Source organism: Oncorhynchus masou, chromosome 13, assembly GCF_036934945.1.
Source record: "Oncorhynchus masou masou isolate Uvic2021 chromosome 13, UVic_Omas_1.1, whole genome shotgun sequence".
Lineage (NCBI taxonomy): Eukaryota > Metazoa > Chordata > Actinopteri > Salmoniformes > Salmonidae > Oncorhynchus > Oncorhynchus masou.
In genome coordinates, this window is record NC_088224.1 from 51,088,473 (window position 1) to 51,115,004 (window position 26,532).

Sequence of the window (26,532 nt, forward strand, 5' to 3'; positions counted from 1 at the left end):
GAGACTCTGTCCATAGGACAACAATCAGTCGTATATTGCACAAATATGGCCTTTATGGAAGAGTGGCAAGAAGAAAGACATTTCTTAAAGATATCCATAAAAAGTGTTGTTTAAAGTTTGCCACAAGCCACCTGGGACACACACCAAACATGTGGAAGAAGGTGCTCTGGTCAGATGAAACCATAATTGAACTTTTTGGCAACAATGCAAAACGTTATGTTTGGCGTAAAAGCAACACAGCTCATCAACCACAACACACCATCCCCACTGTCAAACATGGTGGTGGCAGCATCATGGTTTGGGCCTGCTTTTCTTCAGCAGGGACAGGGAAGATGGTTAAAATTGATGGGAAGATGGATGGAGCCAAATACAGGACCATTCTGGAAGAAAACCTGATGGAGTCTGCAAAAGACCTGAGACTGGGACGGAGATTTGTCTTCCAACAAGACAATGATCCAAAACATAAAGCAAAATCTACAATGGAATGGTTCAAAAATAAACATTTAACATTAACATTTAAGTCATTTAGCAGACGCTCTTATCCAGAGCGACTTACAAATTGGTGAATTCACCTTCTGACATCCAGTGGAACAGCCACTTTACAATAGTGCATCTAAATCATTAAGGGGGGGTGAGAAGGATTACTTATCCTATCCTAGGTATTCCTTGAAGAGGTGGGGTTTCAGGTGTCTCCGGAAGGTGGTGATTGACTCCGCTGTCCTGGCGTCGTGAGGGAGTTTGTTCCACCATTGGGGGGCCAGAGCAGCGAACAGTTTTGACTGGGCTGAGCGGGAACTGTACTTCCTCAGTGGTAGGGAGGCGAGCAGGCCAGAGGTGGATGAACGCAGTGCCCTTGCTTGGGTGTAGGGCCTGATCAGAGCCTGGAGGTACTGCGGTGCCGTTCCCCTCACAGCTCCGTAGGCAAGCACCATGGTCTTGTAGCGGATGCGAGCTTCAACTGGAAGCCAGTGGAGAGAGCGGAGGAGCGGGGTGACGTGAGAGAACTTGGGAAGGTTGAACACCAGACGGGCTGCGGCGTTCTGGATGAGTTGTAGGGGTTTAATGGCACAGGCAGGGAGCCCAGCCAACAGCGAGTTGCAGTAATCCAGACGGGAAATGACAAGTGCCTGGATTAGGACCTGCGCCGCTTCCTGTGTGAGGCAGGGTCGTACTCTGCGGATGTTGTAGAGCATGAACCTACAGGAACGGGCCACCGCCATAATGTTGGTTGAGAACGACAGGGTGTTGTCCAGGATCACGCCAAGGTTCTTAGCGCTCTGGGAGGAGGACACAATGGAGTTGTCAACCGTGATGGCGAGATCATGGAACGGGCAGTCCTTCCCCGGGAGGAAGAGCAGCTCCGTCTTGCCGAGGTTCAGCTTGAGGTGGTGATCCGTCATCCACACTGATATGTCTGCCAGACATGCAGAGATGCGATTCGCCACCTGGTCATCAGAAGGGGGAAAGGAGAAGATTAGTTGTGTGTCGTCTGCATAGCAATGATAGGAGAGACCATGTGAGGTTATGACAGAGCCAAGTGACTTGGTGTATAGCGAGAATAGGAGAGGGCCTAGAACAGAGCCCTGGGGGACACCAGTGGTGAGAGCGCGTGGCGAGGAGACAGATTCTCGCCACGCCACCTGGTAGGAGCGACCTGTCAGGTAGGACGCAATCCAAGCGTGGGCCGCGCCGGAGATGCCCAACTCGGAGAGGGTGGAGAGGAGGATCTGATGGTTCACAGTATCGAAGGCAGCCGATAGGTCTAGAAGGATGAGAGCAGAGGAGAGAGAGTTAGCTTTAGCAGTGCGGAGCGCCTCCGTGATACAGAGAAGAGCAGTCTCAGTTGAATGACTAGTCTTGAAACCTGACTGATTTGGATCAAGAAGGTCATTCTGAGAGAGATAGCGGGAGAGCTGGCCAAGGACGGCACGTTCAAGAGTTTTGGAGAGAAAAGAAAGAAGGGATACTGGTCTGTAGTTGTTGACATCGGAGGGATCGAGTGTAGGTTTTTTCAGAAGGGGTGCAACTCTCGCTCTCTTGAAGACGGAAGGGACGTAGCCAGCGGTCAGGGATGAGTTGATGAGCGAGGTGAGGTAAGGGAGAAGGTCTCCGGAGATGGTCTGGAGAAGAGAGGAGGGGATAGGGTCAAGCGGGCAGGTTGTTGGGCGGCCGGCCGTCACAAGAAGCGAGATTTCATCTGGAGAGAGAGGGGAGAAAGAGGTCAGAGCACAGGGTAGGGCAGTGTGAGCAGAACCAGCGGTGTCGTTTGACTTAGCAAACGAGGATCGGATGTCGTCGACCTTCTTTTCAAAATGGTTGACGAAGTCATCTGCAGAGAGGGAGGAGGGGGGGAGGGGGAGGAGGATTCAGGAGGGAGGAGAAGGTGGCAAAGAGCTTCCTAGGGTTAGAGGCAGATGCTTGGAATTTAGAGTGGTAGAAAGTGGCTTTAGCAGCAGAGACAGAGGAGGAAAATGTAGAGAGGAGGGAGTGAAAGGATGCCAGGTCCGCAGGGAGGCGAGTTTTCCTCCATTTCCGCTCGGCTGCCCGGAGCTCTGTTCTGTGAGCTCGCAATGAGTCATCGAGCCACGGAGCGGGAGGGGAGGACCGAGCCGGCCTGGAGGATAGGGGACATAGAGAGTCAAAGGATGCAGAAAGGGAAGAGAGGAGGGTTGAGGAGGCAGAATCAGGAGATAGGTTGGAGAAGGTATGAGCAGAGGGAAGAGATGATAGGATGGAAGAGGAGAGAGTAGCGGGGGAGAGAGAGCGAAGGTTGGGACGGCGCGATACCATCCGAGTAGGGGCAGTGTGGGAAGTGTTGGATGAGAGCGAGAGGGAAAAGGATACAAGGTAGTGGTCGGAGACTTGGAGGGGAGTTGCAATGAGGTTAGTGGAAGAACAGCATCTAGTAAAGATGAGGTCGAGCGTATTGCCTGCCTTGTGAGTAGGGGGAAGGTGAGAGGGTGAGGTCAAAAGAGGAGAGGAGTGGAAAGAAGGAGGCAGAGAGGAATGAGTCAAAGGTAGACGTGGGGAGGTTAAAGTCGCCCAGGACTGTGAGAGGTGAGCCGTCCTCAGGAAAGGAGCTTATCAAGGCATCAAGCTCATTGATGAACTCTCAGAGGGAACCTGGAGGGCGATAAATGATAAGGATGTTAAGCTTGAAAGGGCTGGTAACTGTGACAGCATGGAATTCAAAGGAGGCGATAGACAGATGGTTAAGGGGAGAGAGAGAGAATGACCACTTGGGAGAGATGAGGATCCCGGTGCCACCACCCCGCTGACCAGAAGCTCTCGGGGTGTGCGAGAACACGTGGGCAGACGAAGAGAGAGCAGTAGGAGTAGCAGTGTTATCTGTGGTGATCCATGTTTCCGTCAGTGCCAAGAAGTCGAGGGACTGGAGGGAGGCATAGGCTGAGATGAACTCTGCCTTGTTGGCCGCAGATCGGCAGTTCCAGAGGCTACCGGAGACCTGGAACTCCACGTGGGTCGTGCGCGCTGGGACCACCAGATTAGGGTGGCCGCGGCCACGCGGTGTGGAGCGTTTGTATGGTCTGTGCAGAGAGGAGAGAACAGGGATAGATAGACACATAGTTGACAGGCTACAGAAGAGGCTACACTAATGCAAAGGAGATTGGAATGACAAGTGGACTACTCGTCACGAATGTTCAGAAAGTTAAGCTTACGTAGCAAGAATCTTATTGACTAAAATGATACAGTACTGCTGGAGTAGGCTAGCTGGTAGTGGCTGCGATGTTGACACTACACTAATCAAGTCGTTCCGTCGAGTGTAATAGTTTCTACAGTGCTGCTATTCGGGGGCTAGCTGGCTAGCTAGCAGGTTGATTGCGTTACGTTACCTTAGAAGAACGACAATAGCTGGCTAGCTAACCTAGAAAAGCTAGCTAACCTTTGCAAGGAGGAATGGGAAAACAATTCAAAATAAACATATCCAGGTGTAAGAATGGCCAAGTCAAAGTCCAGACCTGAATCCAATCGAGAATCTGTGGAAAGAACTGAAAACTGCTGTTCACAAATGCTCTCCATCCAACCTCACTGAGCTCGAGCTGTTTTGCAAGGAGGAATGGGAAAATAATTCAGTCTCTCGATGTGCAAAACTGATAGAGACATACCCCAAGCGACTTACAGCTGTAATCGCAGCAAAAGGTGGCGCTACAAAGTATTAACTTAAGGGGGCTGAATAATTTTGCACGCCCAATTTTTCAATTTTTGATTTGTTAAAAAAGTTTGAAATATCCAATAAATGTCGTTCCACTTCATGATTGTGTCCCACTTGTTGTTGATTCTTCACAAAAAAATACAGTTTTATATCTTTATGTTTGAAGCCTGAAATGTGGCAAAAGGTCGCAAAGTTCAAGGGGGCCGAATACTTTCGCAAGGCACTGTATGTACAGAGTAGGCCCATAATGGACTAAAGGAGCCTAACGATACTCATTAAAATCCAAGGACCTAAAAATATTCTAGTTCATGGGGAAATGGCTTTGGAAGCCAAGAGACAAATACGCCAACTAAATGTGAATTGATTCTCAAATGCGGTACGGTTATAGAAACATAAATCCCCCTACTTTCAGATCACATCAAAATAATTCCACAAATGCAAAAAGCACACATACACTCTACACAGTTAACACAGTTGCAGCCAACGGTATTTTTCATTGACAACACGTTTGTGGCATACGTCTTCTGTTTACATACAGGTGTGGAGACGCATATACAGTACCATTCAAAAGTTTGGACACCTACTCATTCAAGGGTTTTTCTTTATTTTTAATATTCTCTACATTATAGAATAATAGTGAAGACTTCAAAACTATGAAATAACACATATGGAATCATGGAGTAGCCCAAAAAAAAGTGTTAAAATATATTCGTAAGCTATGTAACCTATTATTAAATAATGGCCATAAAAGATACTTTTAGATGTGTCATTTAGATAGAATATTGATTAACCACGACATTGATTTTGAGATATGAAGACTTATTATAAAATTAAATGAAACTGTTCCACGAAAATGTGCATCTGAAAAATCACAACTGGCACGCAGATCAGTAGAAATGGTACGATAAGGTTGCCGACCGCTGGTGAAGCCTATTACAAGCAACTTCAGGAGTGCAAGGGACAGAATCTGGTCAATAACAGTTTTTTTTTCTTCTTCTGGTTAGGCTATAGTGATCTCTGGCTCCCTGTTGTAATGTATGTATTTTTCAATCGCAGTGCCTAAAGCGTCAGACAAGCTCAGTAGCCTATGTATAGATGATTTTATTCAAATATAGGGTGTGTGCCTATATATGGAAACATTTGTCACCATCTGGATGTCACCTTGACATGCCAATTAGCTAGCGTAACGAGTTTGTATCGAGGTTCTTCCCACTGTTTCGCTTCACCGGGCAGATGTATCATGTTGCTGGCAGCAGCTAACGTAGCCAATTTGTTCCATCCCACTTGATTATATTTTGAGTAGGATATCACCCTACACAAAAAATAACTTGTAGTATTGGTAGTCATCGTGATACAGTCTTCTGCTCAATGAGAGTTTGCAATGCAAGCAGGCAACACAACATCACCGGGCACAGTGTTTCCTTAGTTCCTGCTTGCCGGCTAATGCCGAGTCCTGCTGTCCTGCAGTAAGGAGAGGGAAGTAGCTAGATTGTGTGGCCAATATCATGCCAGGATAACAGCTGAAGCACATTTATTGTAGTGATTTTCACCGAAAATGTACAACTACGGCATTAATATCCGCGTAAAAATAAACAATTACCCCGATAGAAATGGAATGACTCTCTCAAGTCCCAACTTTGGCAGACAAGTTTCTAATTCTCGTTGAACTCACAAGAATAAATTAGTTAGCTGGTGAGGGCTCATTAGCACAACTAACTGAACCGAATCCGATCGTCCCCATTCAACTCTTGCTGCATGACATGCGTCATACATTTTGGGCACCTGGCGTCTCCGTATAGCCTCTCCCAGTGCCCTACCTGTGCTAATTAGCTAGCTACAGTACCAGTTAAAAGTTCAGACACACCTACTCATTCAAGGGTTTTTCTTTATTTTTTACTATTTTCTACATTGTAGAATAATAGTGAAGACATTAACACTATGAAATAACACATATGGAATCATGTAGTAACCAAAAACGTCCAATCAAATTTTATTGGTCACATACATGTGTTTAGCAGATGTTATTGCAGGTGTAGAGAAATGCTTGTGTGAAACAAATCTAAATATATTTTATATTCTTCAAAGTAGCCACCCTTTACCTTGATGACAGCTTTGCACACTTTAGGCATTCTCTCAACCCGCTTCACCTGGAATACTTTTCCAACTGTCTTGCAGGAGTTCCCACATACGCTGAGAACTTGTTGGCCGCTTACTTCCTTCTATGAATAATCAAGTATGTGTCCTCCCTCAAGATTGACAGGAGCGCTCCAAACAAAAAGACAATTAATAAATTGACAACTCGTAAATGGAATGAAATCATAATTTTAACCACAAGTGTAGTCTACTGTAGGTTGTGCACTCTAAAAACAACATGTCCACACCTACAATAACAATGGTAAGACTAGAATAATAATACACTGCTCAAAAAAATAAAGGGAACACTTAAACAACACAATGTAACTCCAAGTCAATTACACTTCTGTGAAATCAAACTGTCCACTTAGGAAGCAACACTGATTGACAATACATTTCACATGCTGTTGTGCAAATGGAATAGACAACAGGTGGAAATTATAGGCAATTAGCAAGACACCCCCAATAAAGGAGTGGTTCTGCAGGTGGTGACCACAGACCACTTCTCAGTTCCTATGCTTCCTGGCTGATGTTTTGGTCACTTTTGAATGCTGGCGGTGCTTTCACTCTAGTGGTAGCATGAGACGGAGTCTACAACCCACACAAGTGGCTCAGGTAGTGCAGCTCATCCAGGATGGCACATCAGTGCGAGCTGTGGCAAGACGGTTTGCTGTGTCTGTCAGCGTAGTGTCCAGAGCATGGAGGAGCTACCAGGAGACAGGCCAGTACATCAGGAGACGTGGAGGAGGCTGTAGGAGGGCAACAACCCAGCAGCAGGACCGCTACCGCCGCCTTTGTGCAAGGAGGAGCAGGAGGAGCACTGCCAGGGCCCTGCAAAATGACCTCCAGCAGGCCTCAAATGTGCATGTGTCTGCTCAAATGGTCAGAAAGACTCCATGAGGGTGGTATGAGGGCCCGACGTCCACAGGTGGGGGTTGTGCTTACAGCCAAACACCGTGCAGGACATTTGGCATTTGCCAGAGAACACCAAGATTGGCAAATTCGCCACTGGCGCCCTATGCTCTTCAACAAATGAAAGCAGGTTCACACTGAGCACATGACAGACATGTGTTCCTCCTAAATGCAAGACAATGCTTTAGTCCAGGTCTGGGAGGAGATCCCTCAGGAGACCATCCGCCACCTCAACAGGAGCATGCCCAGGCATTGTAGGGAGGTCATACAGGCACGTGGAGGCCACACACACTACTGAGCCTCATTTTGACTTGTTTTAAGGACATTACATCAAAGTTGGATCAGCCTGTAGTGTGGTTTTCCACTTTAATTTTGAGTGTGACTCCAAATCCAGACCTCCATGGGTTGATAAATTTGATTTCCATTGATCATTTTTGTGTGATTTTGTTGTCAGCACATTCAACTATGTAAAGAAAAAAAGTATTTAATAAGAATATTTCATTCAGTCAGATCTAGGATGTGTTATTTTAGTGTTCCCTTTATTTTTTTGAGCAGTGTATATTGAATGCATTAACAGAAATTGCCCTAACCAAACAAAAGTTATAGATGAGCTATTATGGTAATTAACAGTACATGTACTACTGGCAATACTGGTGTGCCATCCCGTGGCCTCCGCAATGGTTGACCAACAGCCTATCGACCAAACAATCGACCAGTCGACTAAATGGGCTCAGCCCTAAATACAACACAACTTTGGTGACACCCCTGTCTCCAAAACGAATGGTGTTGACCGCTTGGAACTTTTGGAAATGATGCTTCTCCTCCCGAATGTGCCATTCTGCTCGTAAAATTATTAATATCTTTACCCACTTCATTTTAAAGTGTTCTTGGGTAAACTATATCTACTAAATATAAATGTTGTATCCACCCTTAAGAAGTAAGTAGTAAGACGATTATTACAACAACAAAAAAATGTGTTCACGGTTTATGTCCTTAATTGTCGGTTACACGATTCTACGATAATTGTGCCAGCCCTAACAAGTTATTTCTTCCTTGCCCATCGAAACAAACATTACTTTCTTTTACAAGTTTTAACTAGCACCATGCTGCTCTTTTTGTAAGCTAGCAAGCATAAACTAAGAAGCTGGGAAGGAAGCGTGTTAACATTTAGAGCAAGCGTCGGGGCTCAACAAAAAACTCACCCGTTCATTAAATTCTCAAACGGCATTCTGCCTTCTCCCTACAGTTTTCAGCCATGCATACGTTTTGCACAGATCAATAAAGCTATGGGTACCTCCATCTGATGAAATGTCACTTCTGCTACACTTCCTGAGTTACACACAGGTGTTCGGAGTATGCTAGATACCGTAGCTAATTAGCACAGGTCGTCGCCTCGTCTTCCGTCTGTTTTCCATAAACAAATAACATTTTATTTGTCACACACGCCGACTACAATACATGTAGACCTTAGTGAAATGCTTACTTACAAAACCTTAACCAACAATGCAGTTAAGAACAATAGGTCAAAAATAAAACATTAAAGTAACAAATAATTAAAGCGCAGCAGTAAATTAACAATAGCGAAGCAATATACAGAGGGTACCAGTACAGAGTAAATGGGTGGGCCTGGTCTGGGAAGCCATTTGATTAGCTGTTCAGGAGTCTTATGACTTGGGGGGAGGGGGGGATTAGAATAAGTGCTGTAGCATGGAGATATGGCGTGTAGAATGGCGCCGGAGGGGATGGCTGACGTTTTACATGCTCCTAACCAATTGTGCTATTTTGTTAGTTTTTCCGCGTTGTTTGTAACTTATTTTTTTAAACTTATTTTGTACATAATGTTGCTGCTACCATCTCTTATGACCGAAAATAACTTCTGGACATCAGAACAGCAATTACTCACCTCAAACTGAAATTATTTTTTTTTAACGAGTCCGACGTGAAGGATACACTGCTTTCTCGGGAACGGGCGTGAAGTAAAGATGGGGGAAAAGGGGCGGAGGTCGGGCTGCCTTCTGAGAATTCGTAGGCGAGTGAGTAAACTCCCACTGCTATCCGTTCTATTGGCCAACGTGCAATCATTGAAAAATAAAATGGATGACCTACGATCAAGATTATACTACCAACGGGACATTAAAAACTGTAATATCTTATGTTTCACCAAGTCGTGGCTGAACGACGACAGATAATATAGAGCTGGTGGGATTTTCCATGCATCGGCAGGGCAGAGAAGCTACGTCTGAAAGACAAGGTGCGGGGTGAGTGTGTCTATTTGTCAATAACAGCTGGTGCGAGACGTCTAATATTTAAAAAGTATTGCTCGCCTGAAGTATTGCTCGCCTGACGTAGAGCACCTTGTGAAAAACTGTAGAACAAACTATCTACCAAGAGAGTTCTCATCTATATTATTCGTAGCCGTCTATTTACCACCACAAAGCGATGCTCCTGAATCCCGCTTACAAGCAAAAACTAAAGCAGGAATTACCAATGACTCGTTCAATACGGAAGTGGTCAGATGACACGGATGCTACGCTACAGGACTGTTTTAATAGCACAGACTGGAATATGTTCCGGAATTCATCAAATGGCATTCAGGAGTATACCAGTCATCAGCTGCATCAATAAGTACATTGACGTCGTCATCCCCACAGTGACCGCAAGTACATATTCCAACCAGAAGCCAAGGATTAGAGAAAACATCTGCATTGATCTAAAGGCTAGAGCTGCCGCTTAAAGGAGTGGGACACTAATCCGAACGCTTATAAGAAATCCCAAACAAAATCTCAGACAAACAAAGCATCAATACAGGATTAAGATTGAATCCTACTACACCGACTCTGACGCTCGTCGGATGTGGCAGGGCTTGAAAACTATTACGGACTACAAAGGGAAACCCAGCCGCAAGATGCCCAGTGACGCGAGCCTACCAGACGAGCTAAATGCCTTTTGTGCTCGTTTCGAGGCAAGCAACACTGAAGCATGCATGAGAGCACCAACTGTTCAGGACGACAGTGTGATAACGCTCTTGGTAGCCGATGTGAGCAAGACCTTTAACCTGTTGAAACTCCCCATCCCGGATCCGGGATCGTGACTAAAGCCTCAGGCTCATTAGCATAACGCAACGTTAACGATTTCTGAAAATCGCAAATAAAATGAAAATAATGCGTCTGCTCTCAAGCTTAGCCTTTTCTTAACAACACTGTCATCTCAGATTTTCAAAATATGCTTTTGAACCATAGAAATTGACTAATTTGTGTAAGAGTATGCTAAGCTAGCTTAGCATTTTGAGTAGCATTTAGCACGCAACATTTTCACAAAAACCAGATAACCAAATAAATAAAATCATTTACCTTTGAAGAGCTTCGGATGTTTTCAATGAGGAGACTCTCAGTTACATACCAAATGCGCAGTTTTTCCTGAAAGCGTCTGTGTGTAGGAGAAATCGTTCCGTTTTGTACATCGCATTTGGCTACCGAAACGAACCGAAAATTCAGTCACCTACTACGTCAAACTTTTCCCGAATTAACTCCATAATATCGACCGAAACATGGCAAACGTTGTTTGGAATCAATTCTCAAGGTGTTTTTTCACATATCTCTTCATTGATATATTGTTTGTGGAAGCTTGCATTCTTCTCTAAATTCCATGGAAAAATACTTGCAGCTGACTTTTGCGCACCAATTTCGGCGCAGGACACCGGGCGGACACCTGGTAAATGTGGTCTCTTATGGTCAATCTTCCAATGATATGCCTACAAATACGTCACAATGCTGCAGACACCTTGGGGAAACGACAGAAAGGGCAGACTTACTCCTCTCGCATTCACAGCCATATAAGGAGACAATGGAAAACAGAGCCTCAAAAATCCTGCTCATTTCCTGGATGCCGTCTCATCTTGGTTTTGCCTGAAGCTCACATTCTAGGGCACGCACAGAAAATATCTTGGTAGTTCTGGACACGTCAGAGTGTTTTCTTTCGAAAGCTATCAATTATATGCATAGTCGAGCATCTTTTTGTGACAAAATATCTTGTTTAAAACGGGAACGTTTTTCATCCAAAAATGAAATAGCGCCCCCATAGCATCAAGAGGTTAAACAGGTCAACATTCACAAAGCCGCGGGGCCAGACAGATTACCAGGACGTGTAGTCAAAACATGCACGGACCAACTGGCAAGAGTCTTCCTGACATTTTCAACATCTCACTGACCGAGTCTGTAATACCTACATGTTTCAAGCAGACCACCATAGTAATGTGTCCAAGGAAGCAAAGGTAACCTGCCTAAATGATTACTGCCCGTATCACTCACATCAGTAGCCATGAAGTGCTTTGAAAGGCAGGTCATGGCTCACTTCAACAGCATCCTCCAGGATACCCTAGACCCACTCCAATTCACATATCAACCCAACAGATCCACAGTTGACGTAATCTCAATTGTACTCCACACTGCCCTTTCCCAACTGGATAAAAGGAACACCTAAGAAAGAATACTGTTCATTGACTACAGCTCAGTGTTCAACACCATAGTGCCCACAAAGCTCATCACTAAGTTATGGACGCTGGGAATAAAACACCTCCCTCTGCAACTGGATCCTGGACTTCCTGATAGGCCGCCCCCCAGGTGGTAAGGGTAGGCAATATCACGTCTGCTACGCTGATCCTCAACACTGGAGACCCTTAGAGGTGTGTGCTTAGTCCCCTCCTGGTCTCCCTTCTTAAGTTTGCTGATGACAACAGTGGTAGGCTTGATCACCGACAACGATGAGACAGCCTATAGAGAGGAGATCAGAGACCTGGCAGTGTGGTTGAAGGACAACAACCTCTCCCTCAATGTGAGCAAGACAAAAGGAGCTGATCGTGGACTACAGGAAAAGGCGGGCCGAACAGGCCCCCCTTTACGTCGACGGGCTGTAGCAGCGCGGGTCAAGAGTTTCAAGTTCCTTGGTTTCCACATCACCAACAAACTACCATGATCCAAACACACCAAGACAGTCATAAAGAGGGCACGGCAACACCTTTTCCCTCTCAGGAGACTGAAAATTTGGCATGAGTCCCCAGATCCTCAAAAGGTTCTAAGGCTGCACCATCGAGAGCATCCTGACCGGTTGCATCACTGCATGGTATGGAAACTGCTCGGCCTCCGACCGCAAGGCGCTACAGAGGGTAGTGCGTATGGCCCAGTACATCACTGGGGCCAAGCTTCCTGCATTCCAGGATCTAAACTCTGCAAAACAAAGAAGTGTCCCTTTTTCAGGACCCTGTCTTTCAAAGATTATTTAGATTTTTACAAAATCATTGTAATGGATTTAAACACGGTTTCCCATGCTTGTCCAATGAACACGCACCTGTGGAACGGTTGTTGAGACATTAACACAGTTTACAGACTGTAGGTAATTAAGGCCACAGTTATGATAACTTAGGACACTAAAGAGGCCGTTCTAGGGACTCTGAAAAACACCAAAAGAAAGATGCCCAGGGTCTCGGCTCATCTGCGTAAACGTGCCTTAGGCATGCTGCAAGGAGGCATGAGGACTGCAGATGTGGCCAGGGCAATAAATTGCAATGTCCGTACTGTGAGGTGCCTAAGACAGCACTATAGGGAGACAGGACGGACAGCTGATCGTCTTTGCAGTGGCAGACCACGTGTAACAACACCTGCACAGGATCGGTACACCCGAGCATCACACATGCGGAACAGGATGGCAACAACTGCCCGAGTTACACCAGGAATGCACAATCCCTCCATCAGTGCTCAGACTGTCCGCAATAGGCTGAGAGAGGCTGGACTGAGAGCTTGTAAGCCTGTCGTAAGGCAGGTCCTCACAAGACATTAGAGGTCGAATGGCCAATTATTTAGGACCGATTTCAAGTTTTCATAATCGGAAATCGGTATTTTTGGACACCGATTTGGCATATTTTTCTTTTTTTTCTTTTACACCTTTATTTAGTCTTTATTTAAGTAGGCAAGTCAGTTAAGAACACACTCTTATTTTCAATGACGGCCTAGGAACGGTGGGTAAACTGCCTTGTTCCGGAGGCAGAACGACAGATTTTTACCTTGTCAGCTCGGGGATTCAATCTTGCAACCTTACAGTTAACTAGTCCAACGCACTAACCACATGCCTCTCATTGCACTCCACAAGGAGCCTGCCTGTTATGCGAATGCAGTAAGCCAAGGTAAGTTGCTAGCTAGCATTAAACTTATCTTATAAAAAAACAATCAATCAATCATAATCACTCGTTAACTACACATGGTTGATTATATTACTAGTTTATCTAGAGTGTCCTGCATTGCATATAATCAATGCGGTGCGTATTCGCGAAAAAGGAATGTCCTTGCTACAATGTGCACTTTCGTGCGTTTTGCCAGCAGCTCTTTGCGGTGCTTCAAGCATTGCGCTGTTTGTGACTTCAAGCCTATCAGCTCCCAAGATTAGGCTGGTGTAACCGATGTGAAATGGCTAGCAAGTTAGCGGGGTGCACACTAATAGCGTTTCAAACGTCACTCGCTCTGAGACTTAGTAGTAGTTATTCATCTTGCTCTGAATGGGTAACGCTGCTTTGAGGGTGGCTGTTGTCGATGTGTTCCTGGTTCGAGCCCAGGTAGGGGCGAGGAGAGGTACGGAAGCTATACTGTTACACTGGCAATACTAAAGTGCCTATAAAAACATCCAATAGTCAAAGGTATATGAAATACAAATGGTATAGAGAGAAATAGTCCTATAATTCCTATAATAACTACAACCTAAAACTTCTTACCTGGGAATATTGAAGACTCATGTTAAAAGGAACCACCAGCTTTCATATGTTTTCATGTTCTGAGCAAAGAACTTAAACGTTAGCTTTCTTACATGGCACATATTGCACTTTTACTTTCTTCTCCAACACTTTGTTTTTGCATTATTTAAACCAAATTGAACATGTTTCATTATTTATTTGAGGCTAAATTGATTTCATTGATTTATTATATTAAGTTAAAATAAGTGTTCATTCAGTATTGTTGTAAATGTCATGATTACAAATAAATAAATGTTTTTATTGTATTTTTAAATCGGCTGATTAATCGGTATCGGCTTTTTTTGGTCCTCCAATAATCGGTATCGGCGTTGAAAAATCATAGTTGGTTGAGCTCTACAAGACATCACCAACAACGTCGCCTATGGGCACAAACCCACTGTCGCTGGACCAGACAGGACTGGCAAAAAGTGCTCTTCACTGACTACTCGCGGGTTTGTCTCACCAGGGGTGATGGTCGGATTCGCGGTTATCGTTGAAGGACTCTGGAGCGGGATCGATTTGGAGGCAGAGGGTCCATCATGGTCTGGGGCGGTGTGTCACAGCATCGTCGGACTGAGCTTGTTGTCATTGCAGGCAATCTCAACGCTATGCGTTACAGGGAAGACATCCTCCTCCCTCATGTGGTACCCTTCCTGCTGGCTCATCCTGACATGACCCTCCAGCATGACAATGCCACCACCCATACTGCTCGTTCTGTGCGTGATTTCCTGCAAGACAGGAATGTCAGTGTTCTGCCATGGCCAGCGAAGAGCCCGGATCCCATTGAGCACGTCTGGGACCTGTTAGATCGGAGGGTGAGGGCCATTCCCCCCAGAAATGTCTGGGAACTTGCAGGTGCCTAGGTGGTTCTCAGCAAGAACTGGCAAATCTAGTGCAGTCCACGAGGAGGAGATGCACTGCAGTACTTAATGCAGCTGGTGGCCACACCAGATACTGACTTACTTTCGCTTTTGATCCCCCCCTCTGTTCAGGGACACATTCTGTTAGCCACATGTCTACGGAACGTGTTCAGTTTATGTCTCAGTTGTTGAATCTTGTTATGTTCATACAAATATTTACACATGTTAAGTATGCTGAAAATAAACGCAGTTGACAGTGAGAGGAAGTTAATATTTTTGCTAAGTTTATATACTAGGTGGTGTCAGAGGAAAGACCAAAAAATTGTCAAAGACTCCAGTCACCAAAATCATAGACTGTACTCTCTGCTACTGCACGGCAAGCGGTGCTGGAGGGCCAAGACCAGGACCAAAAGGCTCCTTAAAAGCTTCTAAGCACAAGCCATATGACTGCTGAACAATTAATGAAAAGCCCACTGGATCATTTACATTGACACTCCCCTTCCATTTGTTTTCTACACTGCTGCTTCTCATCATTTATTATCTATGCATAGTCACTTCACCCCTATCTACATGTACAAATTACCTCAACTAAACTGTAACCCCACACATTGACTCGGTACCGGTACCTCCTGTATATAGCCTCGTTATTGTATTGTGTTACTATTTATTATTTTTATTAGGTAAACTCTTTCTTGAACTGCACTGTTGGTTAAGGTCTACAATTGTTGTATTTGGAGCGTGTGACAAATAAAGTTTGATTTTATCAATTTAACCTTTTGGAAATCGCTGATACGAAAGATACGGTCATTACGCTTGTTAATGTTCAGATTGAGTGTCAGCGCACTTAACAAAACTCCCCTGCACAGAAGACGCCTTCGTCCAAAGACTTATGTGTAATATAATGGAAATGAGAGTCATGATCAAGGACTATTAGCATCTGTGTACACAACAGCAGCACGCCGATTGTCCCAAGAAGAGGCAACAAAGTTATATTTTTATTGGGTTATGTAACCAATGCATTAACCCATGTTGCATGCCCTAGATATTTATATGATTGTAAACAACCATGGTGTAAACAACAGTGCAGGCTTTCCCAAACTTGATCCCGGAGTCCCCCCTGGGTGCATATTTTGTTTTTTTTCCCCCAAACACTACACAGCGGATTCAGATAATCAAAGCTTGATGACGAGTTGGTTATTTGAATCAGCTGTGTAGTGCTGGGGGGGTGGCAAGGACTATGGGGTGGCTTGTTGACCACATTATACAAAACTGCACACAATTGTTAGTGAGAGTAATGAAGCAAGGTATTGATCCATGGTTAAAGAAAGGCAGTGTATTGCACATCATTGAGGTTGCCCTAACCCCTATGTGAGAATGCTGTTCATCGACTACAGCTTAGTATTTAACACCATAGTACCCTCCAAACTCGTCATCAAGTTCGAGACCCTGGTTCTCGACCCCGCCCTTTGCAACTGGGTACTGGACTTCCTGACGGGCCGCCCCCAGGTGGTGAGGGTAGGTAACAACATCTCCACCCCGCTGATTCGCAACACTGGGGCCCCACAAGGGTGCGTTCTGAGCCCTCTCCTGTACTCCCTGTTCACCCACGACTGCGTGGCCATGCACGCCTCCAACTCAATCATCAAGTTTGCGGACGACACTACAGTGGTAGACTTGATTACCAACAACGACGAGACAGCCTACAGGGAGGAGATGAGGGCCCTCGGAGTGTGGTGTCAGGAAAATAATCTCACACTCAACGTCAACAAAACAAAGGATATGATTGTGGACTTCAGGAAACAGCAGAGGGAGCACCCCCCTATCCACATCGACGGGTCAGTTTTAAGTTCTTCGGTGTACACATCACAAACTGAATTGGTCCACCCACACAGACAACGTTGTGAAGAAGGTGCAGCAGCGCCTCTTCAACCTCAGGAGGCTGAAGAAATTCAGCTTGTCACCAAAAGCACTCACAAACTTCTAGATGCACAATCGAGAGCATCCTGTCGGGCTGTATCAGCGCCTGGTACGGCAACTGCTCCGCCCACATCCGAAAGACTCTCCAGAGGGTAGTGAGGTCTGCACAACGCATCACCGGGGACTACCTGCCCTCCAGGACACCTACACCACCCGATGTCACAGGAAGGCCATAAAGATCAACAAGGACAACAACCACCCGAGCCACTGCCTGTTCACCCCGCTATCATCCAGAAGGCGAGGTCAGTACAGGTGCATCAAAGCAGGGACAGAGAGACTGAAAAACAGCTTCTCTCTCAAGGCCATCAGACTGTTAAACAGCCACCACTAACATTGAGTGGCTGCTGCCAACATACTGACTCAAATCCAGCCACTTTAATAATGGAAATTGATGTAAAAATGTATCACTAGCCACTTTAAACAATGTTTACATACCCTACATTACTCATATCATATGCATATACTGTACTCTATATCATCTACTGCATCTTGCCATCTTTATGTAATACATGTATCACTAGCCACTTTAAACTATGTCACTTTATGTTTATATACCCTACATTATTAATCTCATATGTATATACTGTACTCTATACCATCTACTGCATGTTGCCTATGCCGTTCTGTAACATCACTCATTCATATATCTTTATGTACATATTCTTTATCCCCTTACACTTGTGTGTATAAGGTAGTAGTTGTGGAATTGTTAGGTTAGATTACTCGTTGCTTATTACTGCATTGTCGGAACTAGAAGCACAAGCATTTCGCTACACTCACACTCACATCTGCTAAACATGTGTATGTGACAAATAAAATTTGATTTGATTTTGATGAGATAATGTGAATCTCATGGCATGAACACACATGAAATAATCAGCTTCACAGTTAGGCTAACGTTGCCTAAATGTAAAACAGGGTAAAACACAATTTTGCTAATCATAGACAGTTATAATTATCAAGTTACATAATAGTACATTTCTAGTCTATAACTTTCTTCATGTAAGGTTCAGAATCTTTGCAAAAAAAAAAAAAGACACTTTGCAACATAGTAAACTAGGTAGGTGTGAAATGGTCTAAACATGCCAATGTCAAATGAGAACCGAATGAGACAACTACAGAATAAATGTGCAAATATAACTTTAGATAACTAGCTAACTCACAACTGCAATGCAGGGGGCAAGTAACCACTAGCTTGTTAGTTAAAAGACAAGGTTAGTGCCCTTTGCAAGAGAATCACACGCTTAGCTCACTGTTAACTAGCACGCTAGCCAGCCAGCTAGCTAATTCTCAGCACTCACCTCAGTCTTGGTAATGCGATGTCGAGCCAGCTTCACAACTGCGAAATTACCCTTTCCTAGAGTACGTTCGATATCGTAGAAGCCCACTCGGACAGGACCCCGGACCATCGGTTTTTGGTGATTGTCAGCCATGACCATGCTTTATTAAATGTGGTTTGGGGGTGAGGACCTAGGGACTCGCGACTTGAGCCTACAGATGTTGAAGGGAAAACAAACCGCCCGCTAAAATGTTGTCTATTCAAAATAGACAAAGTCCATTTCTCGGTCGCCCGGCCAGTTTGAACGTTAACGACCCTTCAGACCAACGAGACGACAGAATACATTTTACGGCTGTCACGCCACGTTCTCCAATACAATAGAGCTATACTGTTTCAGCTAGCTACCTATATTAGCTAAAGTACATGAGTTGAGTTGCAGGAGGCATCATATTCTCTCGTTGACGTACATTGACGTCAGAGCCATGGGGGTATTTGTACAGGGGGCGGGCCTCTGAAGCGGTTCCACGCTTCAGTGCCAATTCGTTTCCAAGCCAACCGGACCCACCTCTTACGTCAACCGGTTAAATTGCTATTCTGATATCTGTTTGCTCGCCGCCCTGAGTGGAGGGTTGACTTTGAAGTTTGACCTGCAGGTGCACAGAAAAAGCTTTTGTTACTCTGAGTCAAAGTGCAGGGATTGGACTGGTGAATTATTTATGTACATTTATACTAGCACATTAATCCATGCATGCATGTTGTTTTGATGTGTGAAGGTGTGTGTGCAGCTGGTCTCTGACTATGTAATGTGTACATGCTTGTGCACAAAGCAAATGATGCATGCAAGTGATGCAACCACGAATACATTTTATTATACCTTTTGTTGGTTGCAAATTGTCCTTTATGGTTGTGGTAAAATAATCATACATTTTGAGAAGAGAGTGTGAGATGCTTGCCAGGTTTCCCAGCTACGGACAAAACGGCAACATTAATTTGGATTATGCTGGATGGTGTGTGTTCTGCAATTCAGGGTTGTACACTGAACAAAAATATATACAAAACATGTTAAGTGTTTCATGAGCTGAAATAAAATATCCCAGAATTGTTCCATATGCACAAAAAGTGTATTTTTGTCACAAATTTTGTGCACAATATTGTTTACATCCCTGTTAGTGAGCATTTCTCCTTTGCCAAGATAATCCAACCACCTGACAGGAGTGGCATATCAAGAAGCTGATTAAACAGCATGATCAACTCATCAGGTGCACCTTGTCCTGTGGACAATAAAAAAACACTCTAAAATGTGCAGTTTTGTCACACAATACAATGCCACAGATATTTCAAGTTTTGAGGGAGCGTGCAATCGGCATGCTGACTCCAGGAATGTCCACCAGAGCAGTTGCCAGAAAACTGAATCTTTGTTTCTCTACCATAAGCCGCCTCCATCGTTTTAGAAAATTTGGCAGTACTTCCAACCGGCCTCACAACCGCAGACCATGTGTAACCATGCCAGCCCAGGACCTCCACATCATGCTTCTGCACCTGTGGGATCGTCTGAGACCAGCAACCTGGACAGCTGATGAAACTAAGGAGTATTTCTGTCTGTAATAAAGCCCTTTTGTGGGGAAAAAAACTCATTCTAATTGGCTAGGCCTGGCTCCCCAGTGGATGGGCCTATACCTTCCCAGGCCCAGCCATGGCTGCACCCCTGCCCAGTCATGTGAAATCCATAAATTAGAGCCTAATGAATTTATTTCAATTGACTGATTTCTTTATACTGTATGAACTGTAACTCAGTAAAATTATTGAAATTGAAGTTGTTGCATGTTGCATTTATATTTTTGTTCAGTATATTTTTGTTCAGTATACATTTTAGATACATGTTATTAAGCCAAATCAATTGGTTTGAGAATAATACAATAATATGACAGAATATTAGCACATTGTTATCCTTTTTTTAACATACCCATTGCACATCTAGCGATCAACATAGAATTTGAGTGAAACTGCTGGAGTTCGAGACCAATGGAAAGAGTTGAAATATGACATGAAACAGCACCATCTGCTGGTCAAACAAACAATATGAAGCCATAAGTAAGTACTGTTTGCAATAGTACAGTAAAGTAAGCTATATCTTACCAAAGGTTTTACGGCTTATAAATGGTCTATTTTTCTTTCTTCTTGTACACAAAAACACAATAAAAGGCACATTATTATAAAAACAATTAAAACAAAACATTTATTTGTAGCCAGAGCAGTGCGCGATATTTGAAATATCACCCATATAGGCAGGTCCAGCAAGTACATGTTTTGTTAATTAACCTATCGTGACAGCCTTACATGGAAAACGGTTGAGCGCAGCACCCCAAAAGCATCTGCTGTCACTGCTAGATTTCCTGTATGTGCGAGTTCCAGATGTGCTTTTGGTATTTCCTGTCCGACATCCTCCAAGAACACTCAGCTTTAGCTCGTTAAGACTACTTTTTCACAACACTCTAGTCAGGCCCACTTGAATCTACCATGTACGCAAAACATGTATTTTCTTGATTTTTCTCACGACATTGTGATAAATACAAGATTATAAGACGAAGACACAGGAATAGGCAAATAAACAAATGCTACACTCTGTTATTCAACCAGGACATTGGTGTAGCCATGAAAAGGCACATTATGACTTTATCCAGCCAGCTCAAACTGGTGTCATAGCAGTGGAGGCTTTGTTAAACATCACTGGGAGGATCATCTCTCGCAGGCAGCCATTGCTCAGAGGTGTCGTGGGGTCAGACTTCTGTTATCCGAATTTCCGAAGATATTGTCTTGTTCCCTGACATCAACTTCCACACAGGAAACCTCAAATGGGGGTGACACCATAGGCCTCTTTGTACGGTTAGTGGGCGTACCCTAAAGCGAACACTATATAATACCACACAGGATCTGTCCATCCTGTCTCGCATCACATGATGCCATACAACCCACCAGCAGGAGATATGAAAGAAATGATATGAAAAAGAGTCAGATGCCCAGATGGCCCAGTGGACATGTGGTAAAGAGAGAGGCACTGCAGGGCCGCAACATTACTCATAGATCTCATTCTCCACCCATCCAGTCTCGTTGAGATAGTGCCGACCCTGGTTTTGGCAGGCCTCATAGATATCGTTGGTCACAAAGCCACTCTCTGTCACTGTCTCCATGTTTGAAACGTTCTCGTAATCATCACACTGGGAATCAAAAGAGGAGGCACAGAAGGACATCTTCTTGATTGATTCAGGTGCCATGCTCTCCAGTTCGGCTGGTTGAAGCTTGGTGATGTCCTGGTAGGCATAGGGTCCTTGGATGTTGCAGGCCGCAGTGGACATTGTACCCCATTGCTCTTGCTTAGGGTAGCTGTCTGTTGGAGACTTTCTCCTGCACAAAGAGTTACACTATCAGTTACAGAGGCATGTAGCGAGCCACAAACACCTCCATCATTGCTTATTTCAAGTACGGCATTTAAACCAACCTCAAAACAAAACATCTCTTATGCTCTGTGACGTCTGATGTTGATTGTGTTTCACAAGCCCTCTTGCAAGCTCCCTCTGTTTTGCCCCTCTTACCTGTGTCATTTTTTACCTATAGATTATTTTTGACATACTTTTAAATAATGTTTGGTGACCTTGACAGGTGCCTAACATACAAAATGTATTATTACCTGTTATTATTCAATGAAACGAACAAGTATTACCTTTTGGCAGCCCGTTTATAACAGAAGACTCCTGTTGCCACAAGCAGCAGCAGTAGAATAGGGATAGTAGCAAATAGAATGTAGGAGACATACAGGACATTATCTGAAAGAGATACTGAAGGGAGAAAAAAAACACCAGAGGTAAGACAATGGCATTATAGCCTGGGCCCAGGTCTGTTTGCGCTATCATGTCAACTCCTTGTCACTCATTGTCAATGAAAAGGAGCTGACTTGATAGCACAAACACACAGATCTGGGACCAGGCTAATGACAGTAAGTTGGCACCTACCTATGAATCATTTTGGAAATAAACTTTGGAAAATAAATGAGATCATTTATTGTATTTGGGACACAATTAAGCAATAAGGCATGAAGGGGTGTGGTATATGGCCAATATACCACGGCTAAGGGATGTTCTTACCCACAACGCAATGCGGAGTGCCTGGACACAGCCCTTAGCCGTGGTATATTGGCCATATACCACAAACCCCAGAGGTGCCTTATTGCTATTATGAACTGGTTACCAACATAATTAGAGCCGTAAAAACAAATGTTTTGTCATACCCATGGTATACGGTCTGTTATACCATGGCTGTCAGCCAAATCAGCATTCAGGGCTCAAACCACCCAGTTTATAATGTACAATATTTCATAACCAAGGATCAAACTCGATAGACATGAAGAGTGCAGATTTTTTACCTGATGATTCAGGCAGTCCTAGTTTTGTCTTCTCATCACTCACTTTAGCTGATGGGAGGATTGGTATTAAAGATATAATTGGGGCAACTGGAAAATAGATAATGATCAAAACGTGTAAATAGACAGACACCGTAAATTGGATTGATATACAAAAACGGCATATTGCCCAAATAAATGTGCAGACCAAAATAAGCACAATTTGTCTTCAACAGAGAAGAAAGATTGAGCATGTGTGATTCAGCAACGTGTAAACAAGTACAGTATGACTAATATGCAAATAAACTCTCGAGGAATAAACTCAATCAGAGCAACAGTTTCAAGCAACTTCACTGGTAATCTGTAACTGTACTATAGCCTACTGTATTTGTCATGCATAGCCTCTATTATCTGGTAAGAGGATTGATTCAATGACACTGATGAGGTTTTTATGTTCTATTATATTCTCTCCTATTATATTATATTGTGATTCATAAATCTTTACCACTAGATGTCATCCTTTACATAGACACTTCGGAGATTGAGAATTGTGATGTCATAACAATGTTCAAGCTGTTGATCTCAGTATCAACAAATCACTCATCTCAAGTATTCAAATATTTGACCTTGAACAAATCTAAATGTTAGTTGCAGGGGTGGGTTTACCTGTGTATAATGAATTCCACACCACAGTAAACACTGGGAACTTTTCTGTAAGAGAGAGAAAGAGAATCGTCAGCTGCAAAAGTATATGGACTATATTGACTGTGAATTATATTTTCTATGGTTCCTTGTTGATAAACTGGTATTCAATCAAAATCATACCATACAATATTATCTCCTTCAGCTGAGATAAACTACAGGATTGAGATAGGATAAATGTAATGTAACATTGCCAAATTCATTAGTGCACACTGTTGCAATCCGTAACAAAAAAACTTGTCAACAAAAGAGATTCTAATTGGACAAATTCAGTTAGTCCCTCCCTGTTTAGGCCCCTTTATTTCCATTTGCTGTCCGTTGAATACAACCCTTTTAATCTGTTCATGTCTAAATATGAACACTATCAAGGACACCGGGGCCATGTTTTGCAGGGCACAATGTTGTGGATCGTTCAGATAGAAAAACACGATGTGAAACAAACATAACTCTCTGACATGTAGAATACCAAATCATGTCAACTCTATTCATAACATTTCTATCTGCAATGTTCCACAACGTTTGTCTACTCAGAACGTGTCCAGGGTACAGTTCACCTTCGGAGTACTTGCAGACAAAATTGTTCCTGGTGTTGCAGTTGTCATCGTTCCACTGGAACATTAAGCGCCCCCCCTCGTCACGGGGGGCAGAAGGCTGGTGGTACAGCACCACACACATCTCGTTGCCACACGATGGCTCGTCCCAATGCCAGTTTCTGCAACAAGCGTGTTTTCCATAGGTCAACAACTTTATCAGAGATCCTTTGATAGTCAACAGCATGCCTCTGAAAATGGACTCTCATCCTACTGATACCCAGTGTTGGGGAGTAGTGAAATATGTAGTTCAACTAGTAATTGAACTACATTTTGCAGTAGCTTGGTGGTAGTTGAACTAAATTCAAATCAAGGTAGTGTTTTCAGTAGTTAATAACTTTTGCCATGTAGTGGTGCAGCTAACTACTGGAACTACACACTAATCTTTTTGCAATGCTTTTTTCGGCCTCAGACCTGCCTAATTCTCACTTGAAGCATTTTATTTAGTGATTAATAGGGTAAATAACATCTGTTAACATCTGACAACGGTGATCTGTTCTGGCAACTTGTCGTCTATGACATTTCAGATTTAGATATAATATTTTTTCATTAAGTAGTTTGGATGAAGTGAACTACTTTTCAAAGTAACTTTAGTTAAATCAACTATATTTTTTTAAGGGTACCTTTAGTGTAGCTTAACTTATTTCAGTGTGAAGTAATTGGTAGCTGGGTAAACTATATTTCAGAGTAGCTTTCCCAACACTACCAATACCATAACATTCATGATAATAGAAATTGTACCGATAAAATAGCAATGACTCTCAAAGCATGTAGACACCAACATATGTTAATCCCTGATGCTCTTTGATGACTCTCAGATTACTGTGAGTCATGTGAGGTATCTCTATGGCCCTGTATTTTCCTGTGGTGTGCATGCCAACAGCTGCAGGGATCTACTTGACTTGAAACCAAAGTAAAACACCTGAATCTGGCCTTGCTGCCATCCAGCCAGTAGTACTGCGAAGGGCATCCTATGGTAGTCACTCGGTGGTGTGGGCTTCTGTGCAGCCCGATCCAGAAGTCCCCATCGGTGGCCTGCAACTGTTGGATGAACCTCTCGACCAGACGCTGCTCATTGTCAGTCTCGATACTGAGGAGCTCTGCCCCATCCGTCCTGCAGGCCTGCCTTGCATCATCGAAGGTCACCCTCCGCCGTGGGTCCTGGAAGTAGTTGATCCTGTAGCAGGGTCGCTCCGTGCCACGCCGGCAGATCCTCTGGCCTACAGTGCATCGCATTGGAAAACAAGAAATTGCAAATCAAGAAAGCAAATCAAATTGCAAATTCAATTGGAAAATTGCTCATCTAAACGTGGGTAATAAATAACGTCAAATCAGAATGGTCATTCAGTGGAATAACATTGCAAGTTGTTATGTAAACTGTGAGGACATAAGGCACATGTATTAGCATACATGGATTACATGATAATAGGCCTATGTGCAAGATCTCTTGATTTTATGTAGACCTACCTATTGCCATGTTTTCTTTATTATTAGGGCCTTTACTAATAATGTTGCAAACCACAGTGAATAAGCTGTAAAGTAATATGGCCCACCTTGATATTTGCACCACCTTTAGGCTATTACATACCACATTGGTCTTCTAAATCTGTAGCCTACTTCTGAGCATAACGGTCCATCTCAAAACGAATCATAGGTTCCCAACACACAAACCAAAACAAAAAGCCTGCTCTGGGCAATGTCTAGGCCTATTGAAGAGAAATATTGCAGTGACTGTTTTTGTCATCTAGCTTACAAAAGCACTCGATTTTGGGTGACATTTGAAGTTTCTATTTAAACATTTTAACGTTCCAAAATCTTTCTTCTTTCGTTGGGTACTACGATTTTTTTCGCACAATCAAAAGAGCGCAAAATTGCAATGCATTAGATAACCTTTGGTTAATCATACAGTTACCTTTTGACAACGGGCTTTGACAAGTTTCACATTGTTTCCCTGTCAACACTCACCATTGTGTTCAAATTGGGTGAATCCTAAGTGGCAGAAAACGGCGAGAACAGTCCCGAGCAGTTTAACAAAATCCATTTCTTCATCTTCACTAAACTTTCGTGTAAATTCGAGAAAATCCGTAACCGCCCGTCAAAGCCTGAGAGAGGGGCGAAAAATCGCATATGGTCCAATCAGAATTAGGTCGAAGTATTTTTGCAGGATCCGGTAAAGCGTTTTTTAAACCCCTCTCACTGCGAAAGGCTCATTATTTTGAGTAAATCCATCGCAGATAAAAGGAGGAAAGGAGGAATGCTTGTCATACCTTGCTATGTTTTTTTTTTGCACTCATAGGCATAATGAAATTAGGCTACTCCATGCTGCACCCACACAATAATCTAATCAAAGTCACATTTATTTGATAAGAATGGAAGAGAGACTGAAAAGATGTCTTTGAGTGATATGCTATACTGATCACGAGAAATGTACATGTTTAGCAAACGTCTATTTCATACAAGCACGCACACGCACGCGCACACACAAACTACTTTAATTGAATATCAAACATTCATATACAAATGTTCCTGCTATTATAGCCTAGATCTACTGTGTGCTGGGGGAAAGATTTGACAACCAGGGCAGGAAATAAGAAATAAAACAGTTAAGAGAAAAATTGGGAATTAATTATGTAAAGGTCAAGCATTAGCCTGAGGAGAAGATTGTGTTCTTTCACTTGAGGAAATTAGGAAATTCTAGGGCCGGGTGGTGCGTGTTAATTTAGCCAGTAATGAGGCT

The 26,532-nt window shown here is 43.6% G+C and overlaps 2 protein-coding genes across 3 annotated transcripts in view; both read right to left on the reverse strand.

Annotated features, from left to right (window-relative positions):
* The window catches only part of sik2b (salt-inducible kinase 2b), a 70,165-nt gene extending 51,589 nt beyond the window's left edge, over positions 1-18,576 (reverse strand). For both annotated transcript variants that reach the window (XM_064984193.1, XM_064984192.1), the window contains exon 1: positions 18,133-18,576. In XM_064984193.1, coding sequence (XP_064840265.1) covers positions 18,133-18,270 — 138 coding nt within the window. In that variant the 5' untranslated portion in view covers positions 18,271-18,576. The remainder of the gene's footprint in view (positions 1-18,132) is intronic.
* A 1,751-nt stretch (positions 18,577-20,327) lies between these two features.
* Positions 20,328-26,014, reverse strand: laynb (layilin b). The gene is made up of 7 exons (XM_064984194.1): positions 25,761-26,014; positions 24,718-25,015; positions 23,760-23,917; positions 23,170-23,214; positions 22,528-22,614; positions 21,829-21,943; positions 20,328-21,512 (listed from the first exon to the last, which is right to left on the reverse strand). Exons 1-7 carry the CDS (start codon positions 25,834-25,836, stop codon positions 21,182-21,184), a joined length of 1,110 nt encoding a protein of 369 aa, XP_064840266.1. The 5' UTR covers positions 25,837-26,014; the 3' UTR covers positions 20,328-21,181.
* Positions 26,015-26,532: the final 518 nt, after the last annotated feature.

What these genes read in the sequence shown, in the direction of transcription:
- laynb (XM_064984194.1), bottom strand. Translation starts at nt 25,836, where the DNA reads ATGGATTTTGTTAAACTGCTCGGGACTGTTCTCGCCGTTTTCTGCCAC. An exon ending in GGCAGCAAGGCCAGATTCAG is followed by an intron (nt 23,918 to 24,717) that starts GTGTTTTACTTT and finishes CGCTTGTTGCAG; the next exon opens with AAACTGGCATTGGGACGAGC. An exon ending in TATAAACGGGCTGCCAAAAG is followed by an intron (nt 21,513 to 21,828) that starts GTAATACTTGTT and finishes CTCTTTGTGCAG; the next exon opens with GAGAAAGTCTCCAACAGACA.